Raw genomic sequence first — 15,596 nt, forward strand, 5'->3', positions numbered from 1 at the left:
AATATGCTTTTTAAAGTAAATGTATATTGTAGGTTGGGGGCACATTTTAACACATTTTGCCTTCATCAAAAAAAATTATCTACTGAATGAACCATTTGTCTGACATTTCAGATTATTAAAATCCAACGTTTTGTTGACCCGTCCATCCACCCCAACCTCCTCCCGACACATTTCTGGCTTTAATTTCGTTTCCTCCATAATCAGAGATTAATTGAGCTACTTGTCCGATATTCCAGATTCTGAATCAATGGCATGATGAGAAATAAGAGAAAATTTCAGGTTTATATCTTTAATAGTTCCTCAGATGTTGATCAAACAGATTTAATGTGAGAAAAAACCTGCAGAAAGCGGGTCGACAAGTGATTTTTAACATAATGTATTTGATATATGAAGCTAAAATTTCACAAATATCTTCAGAAATATCCATATTGTCTGGTAAAAAAAAATATTCAGGCAAATCAGAGATGGTGAAGCAGATGGTTTCCTGAAAACTGGATGATTAAAGGTGGAGTGAATCTACTGACGGGCAGATTTTTCATAAAATTATCTCAAAGTATTTGATAAATCAATCTAAATGCTTACAAATCCTATTTTAAATACCTATAGTTTATGATAACAGAACTGTTTCCAGTAATTCAGAGGTGTTCGTACCGAAGGAACCTGATGATTGTAGATGGAAAACCCCTTTCATGTTGTTGGAGAGTAAAAACAAAACTAAAGATCCATAAGAAGGAAGCCTCTGTGCCTCAAAAAAAACACAAATTTCTCAGTATGAAACCAAAAGCTTTGAAGTTCTGTCAGTTTCAACAATCTTGTTCTGCTAGACGATGTTTTTAGGAAACTACATTTATAAGAAAGAGAAGCAGCAGCTGGTGAGTATTTCATCACTGGTATATTGACACAAACGTGAACACAGCAGAACAGAGCGAAGGAAGTAAACAGAAGATTTTCATAATAAATAGACAGGAAGTGTCTGAACAAACCCGACAGATCGAACACACACGTTTCAGTAGATTATAACAACAACTTCTATACATTTGTACAAAAATAGATTCATCGGAGGCAACAAAAGCCTCGTTCAAGTTCAAAAAATAAATATTTTGCTTCCCAACAGTGTTTTTTTTTAAGTTTCTGAAATGTCAAACAAACCAAAAAACACAAAACTGCAGCTAAAACCTTTTTCTTTTTTGCTGTATATATGTTTTTGCTCTGATTCATATTTTTCTTTGCATGTTTTTCTGTCAGACGCCGACAGGATGCTGACATCAGTAAAAATCAGGAGTTTAAAATAGAAACTGTTCAATATCCTGAAAACGTGAGAAAATATCAATCAGTTCCACAACAACAGGATGGTTCGTTGTGATAATAAAAGCTCAGTTTGTCGTATTTTCATTTATAAATCTGAATAACGTCGAGCAATCAAGCAGAAACAACCTGAAATGTGACGACGTGACGGCAGAGGATCAGCTGAGAGAGTCAAACAACTTCAAACTTTGAACTGCAGCTCAAAATCAGACCTCTGAATATATTCAGCTGCGGGTAACCATGGCAACAGTAGTGATGGTTCAGCCTGTGTTAGCAGTCAGCTCACTAAAGGACCTTAAAAACATCCTCAAGGATCTACAGCATCTTCAAGGGCCCCAGATAGTCCCCTAAAGTCCTCTGTGATACAACCAAGAACCTCTATGACCCTGTAAGGATCTCATCTGGCCTCTCGAGGACCAAAGAGGCTGTGAAGGCTTTTACAATGCCCTGGAACTCTACAAAGTCAGCAAGGACCTCTACCAAGTCCTAAAGGTCTGCATACTCTCATCAAGGAACTGTACGGGGTCTTCAAGAACCTGTGTAGTGTCCTCAAAGACTTCTACAACACCCTTAAGAACCAGTATAGAGTCTTCCAGGACCTCTACATCTTTAAGGGCTTGTGTCATGTCATCAAGGAACTTTCCTCAAGGACTTCTGCAATTTTCTTAAGGACAGGACCTGGATGTGTCCTCAAGGACCTGTACAGTGTCATCAAGAACCTGTGTAGTGTCCTCAGAGACATCTACAACATCCTCGAGAACCTATTTTGTGTCCTGAAAGACCTCTACATCTTGAAGGGCCTGTATAGTGTCCTCAAGGACTTCTACAACTTCCTTAAGGACAGCACCTGTATAGTATCCTCCATGACCTCTACAATATCCTTCAGAACCTGTGTAGTGTCCTAATGGACCTCTGAAACATCCTGAAGGATCTCAACAACATCCTTAAAGACCTGTACAGTGTCCTCATAAACCTTCACAGTGTCCTTAAAGACAAAACCTGTATTGTGTCCTTCTACAACATCTTTGAACACCCATATAGTGTCCTTGACGACCTGTACAACATTCTAAAGGACTTGCTTAGTGTCTTCAAGGACCTGTATTGTGTTCTCAAATACCTCAACATCTTTAAGGGCCCATACTGTGTCCTCAAGGACACTTCCTTAAGGATCTGTATAGTGTCTTCAAGGACCTCTGAAACATCCCTATAGACCTGTACAGTGTGGTCAAAAACCTTCACAATATTCTTAAGAACATGACCTGCACAGTATCCTCTAGGACCTCTACGACATCCTTAAGGACCTGTGCCATGTCCTTGTTGTCCTTTCTTGAGGCCCTGGCAACATCCTTGAAGTTCTCAGAGAGCCCCTTAGGGTCCTTTGGGAAACACTCAAGGACCTCTACAACATCGTCAAGGAGTTATACAGTGTATTCAGAGTCTTTCCATTATGTTTTACATCAGGATTCAACATTAACTTCACTTTCTTTTCTGAAGTTGGATTTTTTTTGTACACTATAAAAATTATCACATCATTTAATATGAAGCTGGATCTTAAAGGTGTTTTCTTCATAAAGCACATGAAACGCTGAGATTATTACATATTTACTTGGCAAGCAGACTTTTTTTTCCTCAAAAATGTTCCAAAATTCCCTTTCTGACGAACCAGAACCAGCATCTGATTCATGTTTCTGCCTCCTGGAGACTTTTTAACCTGCAGAGATCCACAAATCTACCAGAAACTGATGAAATTCAGAAGATAAAAAAGTCAAAATAACAGATTGAGAGCTGCTCAGACAGATTATGTAGTGCAAAGTCCAAATTCTGGCTATAGTTTTCAAAATTAACTCATTTTCCTGGCAGGAATCAGCCTCCAAACAAATTAATTTACATAAATAAAATCTCTTTTTTACAGTATAGAAAAGCGAAAAGAATAACAGCATCCGAATAATGAACATTATGCAACAGTCATATCTTATTTGCACAATATTATTAATGAGAATAAAACAGATATGAAACCATTGATGTTTACAATAACAATCTGACTTTTTTCATCTTCTTTTATATTTCTCTCTTGTTGTAGAAACAATCAGTCAGAAACACCAGAGCGAACCCAAAAAATATTAAGTATCGACAAATGTTAAAACCGAGAGAATGAAATCTTTAAGAATTTAAATGTTTTTGTGTGTCGAAAACAGAAAAAACAAACACGAGTCATTTTTTGTTCTGAGACTGAACTTTTCCTTAAGTTGTGATTTGGAAAAACCCAAACGGTGAAGAAAGTTTCCACCAAAAACAACGATTTCTCCATTAAAACGTGGCTTTATCGCTCCCAGCCAAATCAGTGACCGAGTTAACAGAGCTGATGTTTAGTTACAACCATGTAAAGAGATTACAGTAATCTGATTACGTGCGTTTATTACTGTTAATGTAAAAACCGCAGTTGCATTCAGTCAAAATGTAGAGAAAGAGATTAGACCAGAGTAATCAGATTACAAAAGAAACATCACTGAATCAAATGTAATCTGATTACTTGGCAATGTTTTCTGCAGAAATCACATCACAGCAGTCTTCTTGAAAATGTTCATATAGACAGATTTAATTTATTTCAAACAGTAAAATCTTAAATATAGTTTGAATAAAAAGAATCGGAGGTGGATAAAAAGTTTTGTCGTTTTCCGATGATAATAGAGTCATGAGTGTTTTAAAGTGAACAACATATTTTGTCGTGGAAACTTGGAAATCTTGGCAGGAAACTCATCCTACCTCATAAATAAATGCATCGCGTCGCTTCAGACACACGGCTGAGTCTAGAAATCCGCAATTTGTTCCACAAAATTCACTATCAAAATTCGAAATCATCTATACTTAAAGCACGTCCATGTCCAGGGAGACGCCCCTCCCCCATCTCCTGCGTCCTTTAAGCTCCGCCTCCTTCGGCTGGATGATTGACAGTGGTGTCAGGTGACCGTTAAACATCCATCTGTGCTGTTGAGGCGCTGTTGACACCGAGCTGCTCGATCTCTGCTCGCTCCAACCGAGAACACGAGCAAAATGCCAAAAATCTTAAAGTAAACCGTCAGCCGATCTTCTCCAGATGTGTGTCCTCCTCAGCAGCTGGAGTCCTCACTGCGGCGGCCACTTCCTCCTCCTCCAGACTTGGCAGCAGCTGTCGACCCGACGGCAATCTGGCAGCCGTTGGTGACATGGCTCATGACCTTCTGTTTGAGCTGAGCGACCTGCTCCCTCAGCATGGCGGCGGTGGAGGCCAGGTCCGAGTTCTGGCTCTTCAGGACCTTCACCTTCTCCTCCAGCCGCGAGATTCGCTCCAGCTTCCGCTTGCGGCATTTGGACGCTGCAATGCGATTGCGGAGCTTCTTACGCTCCGCTTTGATTCTTTCCTGTGTCTCCAGGTCGATCGGGGAGAGGGATGGTGGCGAAGTGGGGTCCCCCGGTGGGTGAGGAACCTCTGGGACGGTCTGAGGGGCGTCCAGACCTCGAGGGTGCGGCTGAGGACCTCCACCATGACCCGAACCTCCACCGTACGCCATCTGCCCTCCGGCGAAAGGCATCGGACCCGAGTTGTAGCTGTTGAGGTTGGTGTAGACGGGCATATCTCCACCGGACATCAGGCTCCTCTGGTAGGACGCCTGCAGGGAGACGCTGGAGGACGAGGACGGGGACATGGGTCCACCTCCCACCAGCTGATTCTGCTTGTGGAGGTCAGCAAGTGCTTGGACGAAGCCGTCGGCGAATCCTTCTTGCTCGTTGGTAGCCTGGCCGCGGTAGATGAAGGGGTTGCCGGAGTTGGACACTGGGCTTGTGGTGACCAGGCCCTGGTTGGACTGAATGATCAGGTGCTCCAGGTCTGGAGACGCCAGCTTTAGGAGGTTCATATCTGCCGAGGAACCTGCAGAAGATGCTGCCGACGCCATCAGGGAGCTGTTCCCTGCCAGGCCCAGGTTGTTGTGGTTCCCGCCTCTTCCTCCTGCTGCGCTGCTGCCGTGGAAGTGATGACCGCCCACCACCGACATGGCCTTCTTACTCATCAGCATCTTGTTTCCCGGGTAACGCTCGAACTCCGCGATCTGGTTGAAGCCGGGGACAGCGGGGGAGTCATCGTGGTAGAAAGGAGTGTCCATCTTGGCCGTCATTGACAAAGAGACACCTCAGAGGAAATCTTCATAATCAGATTAACCCGTATATCAGACGGGATTGAAACGTTCCACTGACGTCGGCGGCTGGAGGATGAAGTCAGGAGGAAGGGTAGATGAAGAGTAGAAGAAGATCAGATGAGTTCCTGCAGGAGAAACAAGCCAAGAAACAGAAATCTTACTGATGTGTAAACTGAGCTGACTGATGCTACAGTTACAGGTTGTGAGTTTATTTCTCACTGAGATGAGATCTGGAGACAAAAATCCTTCTTGAATCAAACAGTAAAGCTTCTGTCCCTTCTATCAGCTTCTGTTCACAAGGTCAAGAACAAACGTTTAGACTCAAAAATGTTTTGCTTAAAAGACTTCATGCTGATTTACACTTCATAAGTACTTTCCTTTTCATCTATACTCTTCTCTCTGCATCAGCATGACAACTTTGTGTGCATCAGATGTTCACAATAGGTTTGTGATCATCAAATAAAATAACAAAAAACTCTATACTAAAGATATGATTGCCCAAATAGACCTATAGCTAAGCTTTACTTTCTTTATATTTCCTTTTGTGGAACATCACTTTTCGCTTTCACTTCAACTGAATCTCCACAGGTCTTTTATTTGATTTCATATTTAGTCAAAAATAACACCAAAAGAGACACAGACTACATAAACTGAACTGGTATGTGGAACCAGTTTCACCATTGTGGCAACCATTTTTGCACACAATTATTTGTTTCTTCTGTTTAAATCCGTGAGGATATGAACAAAAGACTAATTACTAATTTGTTATAACACAGCACAGGATACCTGAAGAATTTAGAACATCTTCCTGTGTTTGGGTACAAACAAACCAAAGCATCTTCAAAGGTTCATGATGAATCTACACAAACATCTGCAACAGTAATAGCTAAAGTTGAAGCCAGCTTATGGCTCCAACATTACTTGCGCAGACTTTAAAAATGGGCAGCATCGGAGGTTCTATTCATACTGCAATAGCTGCCCTTAATATTGAAGACAGAAAACAAGCATAACTCCTATATATATTTAGAAAACCTGTAGCTGTATACGTTTTTTGCAGCATAGTGTGATATATTCTGGCAACATGTCAGTGTGAGTAGTCTGGAGGTTTGGTGAGCACAGCATGTGGACATAGCACAGGATATATGGAGAATTTAAAACGTTGTCCTCTGTTTGGGCACCATCAATTCAAGACTTTTACAAACCAAAGCACCTCCAAAGTTTGCATGATAAATCTACAAACATCCACAACACTTAAGGTTGACGTTCATGGTTTCTGCTTGATTAATGAGGACTTTGAAAGTGGACAACAGATGAGGTTTTTATTAACACTACAGTAGTTGACTCTGACATCAAACACAACATTTCTTGCAGGATATAGCATGTCTATGATTATTCCTGAGATGTGGTGGATACAATGGGTGGACAGGATATCTGCAAAATTTAAAACTTCTTCCTGTGTTTGGGCACCATCAATGTAAGACATATAAAGCACCTCTAAGTTTGCACGGTAAAACTACAAATATCTGCAACAGTAAAGCTTAAAGTTAAGGCTAATTCATGGTTTCTGCACGATTTATGAGGACTTTGAAAGTGAACAGCGGATCCACATGTGGTTTCTATTAACGCTACAATAGTTGCCCCTCATATTAAACGCAGAAAAACATATGGAGTCTGTAACTTTGCACTTTTTATAGTATATAGCATGTCATATAGCACGTCCACGAGTATTTCAGAGATGTGGCGGACACAGTGCATGGGCACAAAGATATCTGGAGAATTTAGAAATTTTTCCTGTGTTGGGCTGTCCAGCACTGACTACTTTAAATACAGCTATTTTAATCATCAAATAAAAAGGTGTGGATAATGTTTACCGTTGCATAGCTGGGTGGATGAGACATTTAGCCTTGTAGACCTTTGTGGACACACTGACGCAGCAGTGAATTGGCCTTTAGAGTCAAAAGATCTGTTTCATCAGGATGTTCAGATGGTATTTTAGTGACACTGACCGGACAACATGAGCACACAATCCCACAGTTATGATCAAAAGTCATCAGATCTTGATAGGTGCATTAAAATATGTGATAAAAACACAAAGACCGGAATGCTAACACTAAGAGACTGGTGAAGAAATTACATTTTCAGGGCATTTTAGTGCAGTACTCAACAAATATTAGACGATTCAGACGGTGTCTATGTTAGGATGGCCTACATTTATACCGTAAAATTAAAATGAATACATTAAATCACATTAGAATGAAAGATTAATCTGATTTAAAATGATATTAAGAATGCTCCAGCGTGTTTACATGTTTGTGTTTGTAACGGCGTGCAGGAGCAGACATGGTTGAAAGTGAAAGTAGAACTGCTTCTGGCATCGCTGTGGGGGAGTTGATTCCAAAAAAGGAGAGATTTTGTTGGTGTGGAAAAGGTTTGATAACATTAAAGGACAGGTTGGCATGTTAGAAAATGATATCTGAACATAACACTCGCATGTCTGCGTGCATCAAAAGGGTTATTTATTGATGAGTAAAACCATTCTTCCTGTGCGGACTAAATGTAAAGAGTGATGCTAACGTAAATGCCAGAAACCCTGAAAGACGAACCTTTTAGCGTCTGTTATAAACAGGATAAAAGAGAAAGTGTGTTGTCTGTGACTATTAAAGTCATCATTTAACCTTGATAGTGAAAGAGCGCAACTACATAATGAGTCATCTGGTGATTAAACTGACCACGAGTTGGAGAGGAACTGATTCAGCTCAGGTCCATCCTCACCTCGTCCATTAGCTTCCTCATAATCAATCTGAGCGGCACGTTGGGAAACAAGAAAAAACCCTGAGAGTTTCTACAAGTAGTGGAGACGAACGGCTGTGAAGGTCGTCAGCGAGGAACGCTTCAGTTCACGAAAACAAGCCGTCAAGCAGCAGCTGAAGTCAGTCCGATAATCACAGGCTGCATCCCTCAGAGCTCCGTGACTCACATCGGCCCGGCAGTTTGACCATTTTAGGCAGACGACAGAACAACTTGGTTCTACAAACCCTAGTTCACGGCATGAATACTAGTATGCTGACTACTGTGTGCTGCCGTCATGTTCCCAAAGGCAAACAGGACATTTTAAAACAGTTAAATCAGACATTCCTGTAACTGGAACCAGCTCTTATTCAAACATTTCTCTTTTCTCGTGCCAACTATCATCCTTTCATTGCATCATTTTGGTATCAAAGCCTAAATTTCATATGCAGATGGTCATTTTGGAAATCATTGCGCTGTTATTAAGATCTGAAGGTGTTTAGTGGGTTGTAATAGCTGCTATGAGGTGGCAGATAACTGAAGAAGTCTTTCAAGCTGTAGTTCAAGCATCACATCTGGCCCATTATTAACCCTCCTGTTGTCTTCATTTATGGGCACCAAAAAACAATGCTCCCTTGTCTGAAAAAAATCCAAATATGCAGCAAAAAAATCCCCCAAATTTCTGAAAATTTGCAAAACCTTCAGGAAGAAAATTCCAATAATTCCTTGAAAGTTTCCCTTAAAAGTTTTAGAATAAAATCCCCTAAATTTGGCAAGAAAATTCTTTTAGAAAATGAGTAAAAATCTTCCCAAAAAATCCTAAAAATATCTAAAGTGATAACATATATATCAGTAAAACTTCTAAGAACATTCACAAAAAAATCAACCAAAATCCAGCGAATTTCGCTGGATTTTGGTTGATTTTTTTGTGAATGTTCTTAAAGAAACATTTTTCTTAACATTTCTTTTTCTTCCACCAAAAAAAAAAAAAGTTCAACTATCTCCCAAAATGTTGAAAATGTGAAAGTTTTCACTGTGAAAATGCGTTTTTCTTCCACATTTTCAAACTTTCAAACAGGTCAATTTGACCCGCAGGACGACACGACAGTTAAAGGCACAGAAAAATTCAAAATGGCGGCCATTTTACAACGTGATGGCCACTGGCGCCATTTTTTGGATTATTAACCCCAACCCTCCAAACAGGTGGCCTTTCACACCGCCGTACAGTTTACAAAATACGTTAATTTCAAAACCAAACCACCTTCTTCTCTAAACATAAAGGAAGTGGTTACAGCAACATCACGCATTTTGTCACTGGTGCTATTGCAGCAAAAAAGAAAATCCCCCAAAGACCTCAAACCATCAAAAGATCTTGACAACTGTCCATGAACCAGTCGTGAACCTACAGGGACGTCACCTGATGGAAACACACCATCGACTGTCTGGAAAAGGGGGCCGAAAAAGTCCGAAAAACAAAACAACCAAATGAAGTGACTTCCATTTTCTAACAACCAGCAGAGGGCGACTCCTAAAGGAAGTATGACTGTATAGACGACTACACGAAAGTAACATGAATTCTAGCTTTATTGATCACCTCAGTAAACACTTTCCCAACACGTTTATGGTATAAAACACCAGTTTCAAGCCTCCATTACTACAACAGGATGTTCATTTTGTATATTATGGTCAAATTTACAGTAAAGAAGACGATTAAACAGGGTCGGATCGATGGAGCGGTTACCACATGGGTCTGCATGATTGATACATGAAGTATTTTCCGAGATAAAAGTTGCTTAAAAACTCCCCGTTGACCCACTTTCAGCAGGTTTTTGAAAATTATTTTCTTGGTTATGTTTGGAGAACTATTTTAAAATTCCAGAACTCTACTTGGATCTACTAATATTTGAATTTTGTGGTGCAACTCGTCAAACCTGCTTTTCTTTTTCATTTTTATGATCAAGTATTTCATATTTAAAGTATTTCATAAGTTTAGTTTTGTATTACTGTGATATAAAGCTACATGTGGTTCAGAAAATATCACTAGATGACTTCTGGATGATCACTTTTTTATGGTAATATGAGCTCAAAGATGGAACTTTTCAGGTCTTTTTTATATTTGATTCATTTGTCCAATAATGAAGAACGTTTTGTTGACCCATTGATCCACCCTGGCCTCCTCCCTACAGATTTCTGGCTTTAATCGAATTTAATCTCAGCCATAATCAGAGATTATTTGATCTACATGTCCAATATTACAGATTCTAATTTAATAATGGAAGAATTTCAGGTTTTTATCTTTAATAGTTCCTCAGATGTTGTTGAAGTAACCAGTAGACTTTGTAGGGTACGTATACTGGTGGTGGAGATTGTCCTGTTTAAAAACATCTAAAAACACCCCAAAGAAAAATATGTGATACACGCTTGTTTTACCTCAGTGAAAGGTTTAAGATCTAATATTTCCAAAAAGAAAATCTAACAGTTCCTCAGATGTTGTTGTTCAAGCAGACTCAGATTTTAATGTGAGAAAAAATCTGCTGAAAGTGGGTCCCCGGGGTAAAAATATCTTTAAAGATGAAGCTAAAATTGAACAAACATCTTTCCAAATATCCGTATCTTTTCATGCAAAAGAAATATCAAGCAACTCAGGGATGTTTCAAGCAGAAATTGTCCCAAAATTCTGATGATTTGAGATGAAATAACCCAAAATTGAAATAAAAATGTAAGGTTTTACCAAAACTATCATCCACAAAGCAAATATTACTGTTAGTATATTAATATTTTACATAGAAAAGTAAATAAAACACACTCAGATGCACAAATTCTGACTCTCTCTGCTCTATTAAAAACATAATCTACTTCCTAAAAAGACAAAAACAGGAGGATTTAAACATCTAAACACACCGGATGCAAAATTAGACGCCCTCATATATGTCATTGTGGCCAAAATATGTTTAATTATTATTAATATTATCATTATTATTATGAGAATAAAAGAATAAAAGTCCCAACCAGTCACCTTCTCCTATTACTGCCCTCTGCTGGACAAGCTGCGTCATAAGTCCAACATTTTAATATTTCTTAAACTCATATTTCAGGCAAATACTTATTAAACTGTAAATATCACTTAAATATTAGCAGTTTATTTAACTAATTATCATTCTGATGAGTACATTTTTACATCTAACTCGCTGCTTTTTCACATATAGTCAGTAAAGTGGGGATTTTAAACAACTTAATTGAGTTAGTTTGCAAATTTTACATATAAATATAATTTTAAAAAATAAAATAAGATGATGAATAGTGTTTCATTAAACCGCAAGAAAAGGTGAAAATAGTTTAGATTTGCTTTATGTCATTAAATTACAGCATTAGGAACAGCAGAATAATATAAAATAATCACTATATCAGTTTATTATTAATATAAATACATTATAACTGCTGTTGTCTAAGCAATAGTCAATAATGATTCATTCTGAGGATGACTTACCTGCGCTGTGACTCTCCGGTTTCCTCCGTTAAAGCCGTTAAAGTTCCCGGTGCAGATGTGAACTTCACGCCGGTAGAAAGCCTTCCCGGACGGACCGGACCGGACCACCGAACCCACAGCGGAGACCGAGGCGTCCAGGCGGCCGGAGCTGAGCGCACTGAGGCGAGTCTGGTGGCGGAGAGCGGCGGGGAGAAGCTGGAGGCTCCGCGGACAGACTCCGTGAGTCAGTCAGTCTGTGAGTCACTCTGACGTTCACCGGATTATTAACACGTTTCCCATCAACACCGACCCAACATCACGTCCATGCTTCAGGTCCCGGTACCGAATAAAGAGCTGGTTCCGGTTAATTAAAGCCGTAAATCTCTTTAATTTTTAATTCCCTTCATATTTTAATTGTAGTGGTTTAAAGTGAACATTATAGAGGATTATAGTAGAAATATAACTGCTGTTACAGTGAGATGTTAATTAACTTATTTCTTATACTATTTGTACTTCCTGTTTTTAAAAAAAGTCAATTACATTCAGCTATTCCAACCTTTTATATATATTTTTAACGATTTTATGTAATATTGTGATGATTTACCACCGGTTTCAACATGATTTTCAGCTATTTAAACAGTTTTATGAACGTAATTTCACTATTTATTATATCTTTCCTTGAGTTTTAGCAATTTTAACATACATATTCATTGTTTTTAGACAACTGATGCTAGAGGTATGGCCCCGTACCAGTAGCATCTGAACTACAGGTACGGATATAGGGCATATATGACATATACATCGCCATTGTTTCATGGCGTGATTTTGTTTGTATGTATACAGCTGTTATATAACTTTAACCATGACATAGATCTACTGAAATACATCTTATACTCTATTAAAAACCTTTCTACACCGCGGCGATCTCATTCATCTTTATTACTTTTTAAATAACTGGCCAAAGACAGCGGGTGTAACTATAGTGAATGCAGTAGAGACACATGTATATAGAGCACAAGGGAGTTCATATCGACATGAAAGTCCTGTTTGCAGTGAAAATGGCCACTCGATGGGGGTGCTGGGGTATTTCAGGCAGCGAGAATTAAAGAAGTAAATGGAAAGTGCCGTATCCGTAGGCCGCAGGCTACGCGTACGGGTCCGTATCTGTAAACACTACGTTTTTAGACAATTTCTGCCACCAATTTCCCCATTATCTAGGTATTTAAATTATTCATTGGTGACTTTTAAGCTAGCTGTTTCACTCTTAGTTGCGATTTTGGCTCTTTTTAAACCATTTATTCGTGACTTTCACTTTACTATTTTAACCATTTATTTATGATTTATTCACCTAGCTGTTTCAACCATTTATTTGACTTTTAGCTATAAATTTTAACTATTTTTTGTGATTTTAAGATACCCTTAGCTAGCTTTTTTAGCCATTTATTAGTGATTTTTAGCTAGCTGTTTTAGTCCTTTATCTGTGATGTTTAGCTGGCTGTTTAGCCATTTATTAATTACTTTTAGCTAGCTGTTTTAACCATTTATTAGTGACTTTTAGCTAGCTGTTTTAGCTATTTATCTGTGACTTTTAGCTAGCTGTTTTAGCTATTTATCTGTGGCTGTGTTCGAAATCGCATACTAACGTACTACTCATACTAAGTGTGACGTCAAAATAAGTATGTAGTGCGTTCACATTAGATAGTATGAAAAGACTGAGTACGCGAGAAATACCCGGATGTATACTATATCTGGAAAATTTTTAAGTATGCGCGGTGACCACACTAGTCATACTCAACCGCCCCATAATGCTTTGCGAGCTACCCACCTAAATGCAAGCCTCCGCGGGATATGTGGCCGGACCGGGGCGAATTTTATTTTATGTGGTTAAGTAGTCATCCTAATCACCCCACAGATTTGAGAAATGGGCGTTTTCTGACCAACGTTTTAAATTTGTCAGACGCCTCACAACGTGCTACTGAATGCTAGCAGCTAGTTGCAGCAGCTCGCTTTGCATACAGAACAAGTAGCAGCTACCTCCAGTAGCCTGCAGCTACAATTGAAACGATTCACATAATCTGGCTAATAACTGCATGAGGAGTGCCGGCTTGAAATTACCACATTAATTATGCGACTGTTTGTTAGCGTAAAATCGACCTGAAGCCGGCATTCAGCCGAGATATTTGATAGCCGTACTTCCGGTTTTTGTCGTCTGAGGTTTGAAATGCATTATGGGAAACATAGTAGTATACTACAGTGTGAACGGTCGGCATTCTAATCATACTTATAGTACGTAGTATACAGTATATACTCATTGAGAATGTAGTATGTAGTATGTTAGTATGCGATTTCGGACACAGCGTGTGACTTTTAGCTAGCTGTTTTAGCTATTTATTCGTGATTTTTAAGCTAGCTGTTCTAGCCATTTACCTGTGACTTTTAGCTAGCTGCTTTAGCTATCCATCAGTGACTGTTAACTAGCTGTTTAGCTATTTAGTCGGGATTTTAGCTGTCTCAACAATATATCTGTGGCTTTAAGCCTTTTTAACTATTTATTTGTGATTTTAAGCCAGCTTTAGCTGGCTTTCTTAGCCATTTATTAGTTACTTTTAGCTAGCTTTCTTAGCCATTTACTTGTGATTTTAGCACAGTGTTTTAACCATTTATTCGTAGCTTTTAGCTATCTGTTTCAGTTTTTCGTGGCTTTTAGCTAGCTGCTTTAGCCATTTATTAGTGACTTTTGGATAGCTATTTTAATCATTTATTAGTGATTTTTGGCTAGCTGTTTTTGCCTTGTAACTGCAAGTTTAGCTGATTCAATCATTTATTTATGAGTTTTAGCCAGCTGTCTAAACCATTTATGTGTGATTTTTAGCTCGATGTTTTAGTCATTTATCGGTGATTCTTAACCATTTGTTTCAACCATTTATTGGTCATTTTTAGCTAGCTATTTCAGTCAATTTTAAATTGAAAGTCTCAACATGAAAGTCTAAATTTAGTTGTAACAAATTCTTCACACAATCATGACCATTATTTGGATGTAAAAACCCTTTTTTTTTCATTTTAATGTCATTCAGATCAGCAGCGGTTGACAGTATCTACTCTACAAGTAGAATACTGCAGTAATCAACTGTATTTTACAGTAAAATCAGCTGATTATTGATTCATTATATGAGGCCTGTTGAAGTCACCAACAAATAAGCACCATGTGGGTGTAATGACAGATCAGAGTGTTTACTCTGGCAGGTGAACTAATTATAGTTTTTAACCACAGGTGGAGCAGAAAACACTCAGTGTTCACTCTGTGGTTATAGAGGTTTCAGTTCAGTGAAACATGCTGGATAAAGGAACTCTACAAAACTGAAACTACATATGTTTGTTATTGGTCAGGTCATTGTCATTGATCTATCACATCCTGGTAGTAATTTTATGTTGGAATTTATGTTGGGTATCATTTAGAAATACGTATTTTGAATATAATCTGTAAAAAGACCAACAGTCTGCAGTCATCCAACCCTCACATGGGCTGCTGTAGATTTAGCTTGTTAGCAAGTTAATACTTATTACCTTGGATTAAAGAAAACATCCTCTGTTTGTATTTTTTGTTGTTTCTGTGCAGTTAATGAGGTCAGAAGTTTGTGTGTACAGGTTCTGAGTTACAAAACTTGAGGTAAATGTGTAAAAATGCTCAAAATTTCATCCTAAATTTTGTGTTTTTACATTTTCCTTCCTTTCAAACTCTAGTTTTGGAGGAAAAACTAATTTAAAATTGCACTGTGAGTGATGTAGGAACACAACTTTGAGCAAAACATCGGATGACTTCATTAATCCTGAAGAAAGTTCTTGTGCCAGATGTTGGTCAGAAAAAG

At 38.6% G+C, this 15,596-nt stretch overlaps 1 protein-coding gene across 1 annotated transcript; it reads right to left on the reverse strand.

Annotated features, from left to right (window-relative positions):
• Positions 1–873: 873 nt before the first annotated feature.
• june (JunE proto-oncogene, AP-1 transcription factor subunit) lies at positions 874–12,083 on the reverse strand. Its single transcript, XM_051938323.1, has 2 exons — positions 11,752–12,083; positions 874–5,602 (listed from the first exon to the last, which is right to left on the reverse strand). The coding sequence occupies exon 2, from the start codon at positions 5,454–5,456 to the stop codon at positions 4,413–4,415; it is 1,044 nt and encodes a 347-aa protein (XP_051794283.1). The 5' UTR covers positions 5,457–5,602; positions 11,752–12,083; the 3' UTR covers positions 874–4,412.
• Positions 12,084–15,596: the final 3,513 nt, after the last annotated feature.

Source organism: Acanthochromis polyacanthus, chromosome 18 (genome assembly GCF_021347895.1).
Source record: "Acanthochromis polyacanthus isolate Apoly-LR-REF ecotype Palm Island chromosome 18, KAUST_Apoly_ChrSc, whole genome shotgun sequence".
NCBI lineage: Eukaryota > Metazoa > Chordata > Actinopteri > Pomacentridae > Acanthochromis > Acanthochromis polyacanthus.

Coding starts and splice junctions, on each gene's coding strand:
- june (XM_051938323.1), bottom strand. CDS start 5,456: ATGACGGCCAAGATGGACACTCCTTTCTACCACGATGACTCCCCCGCT.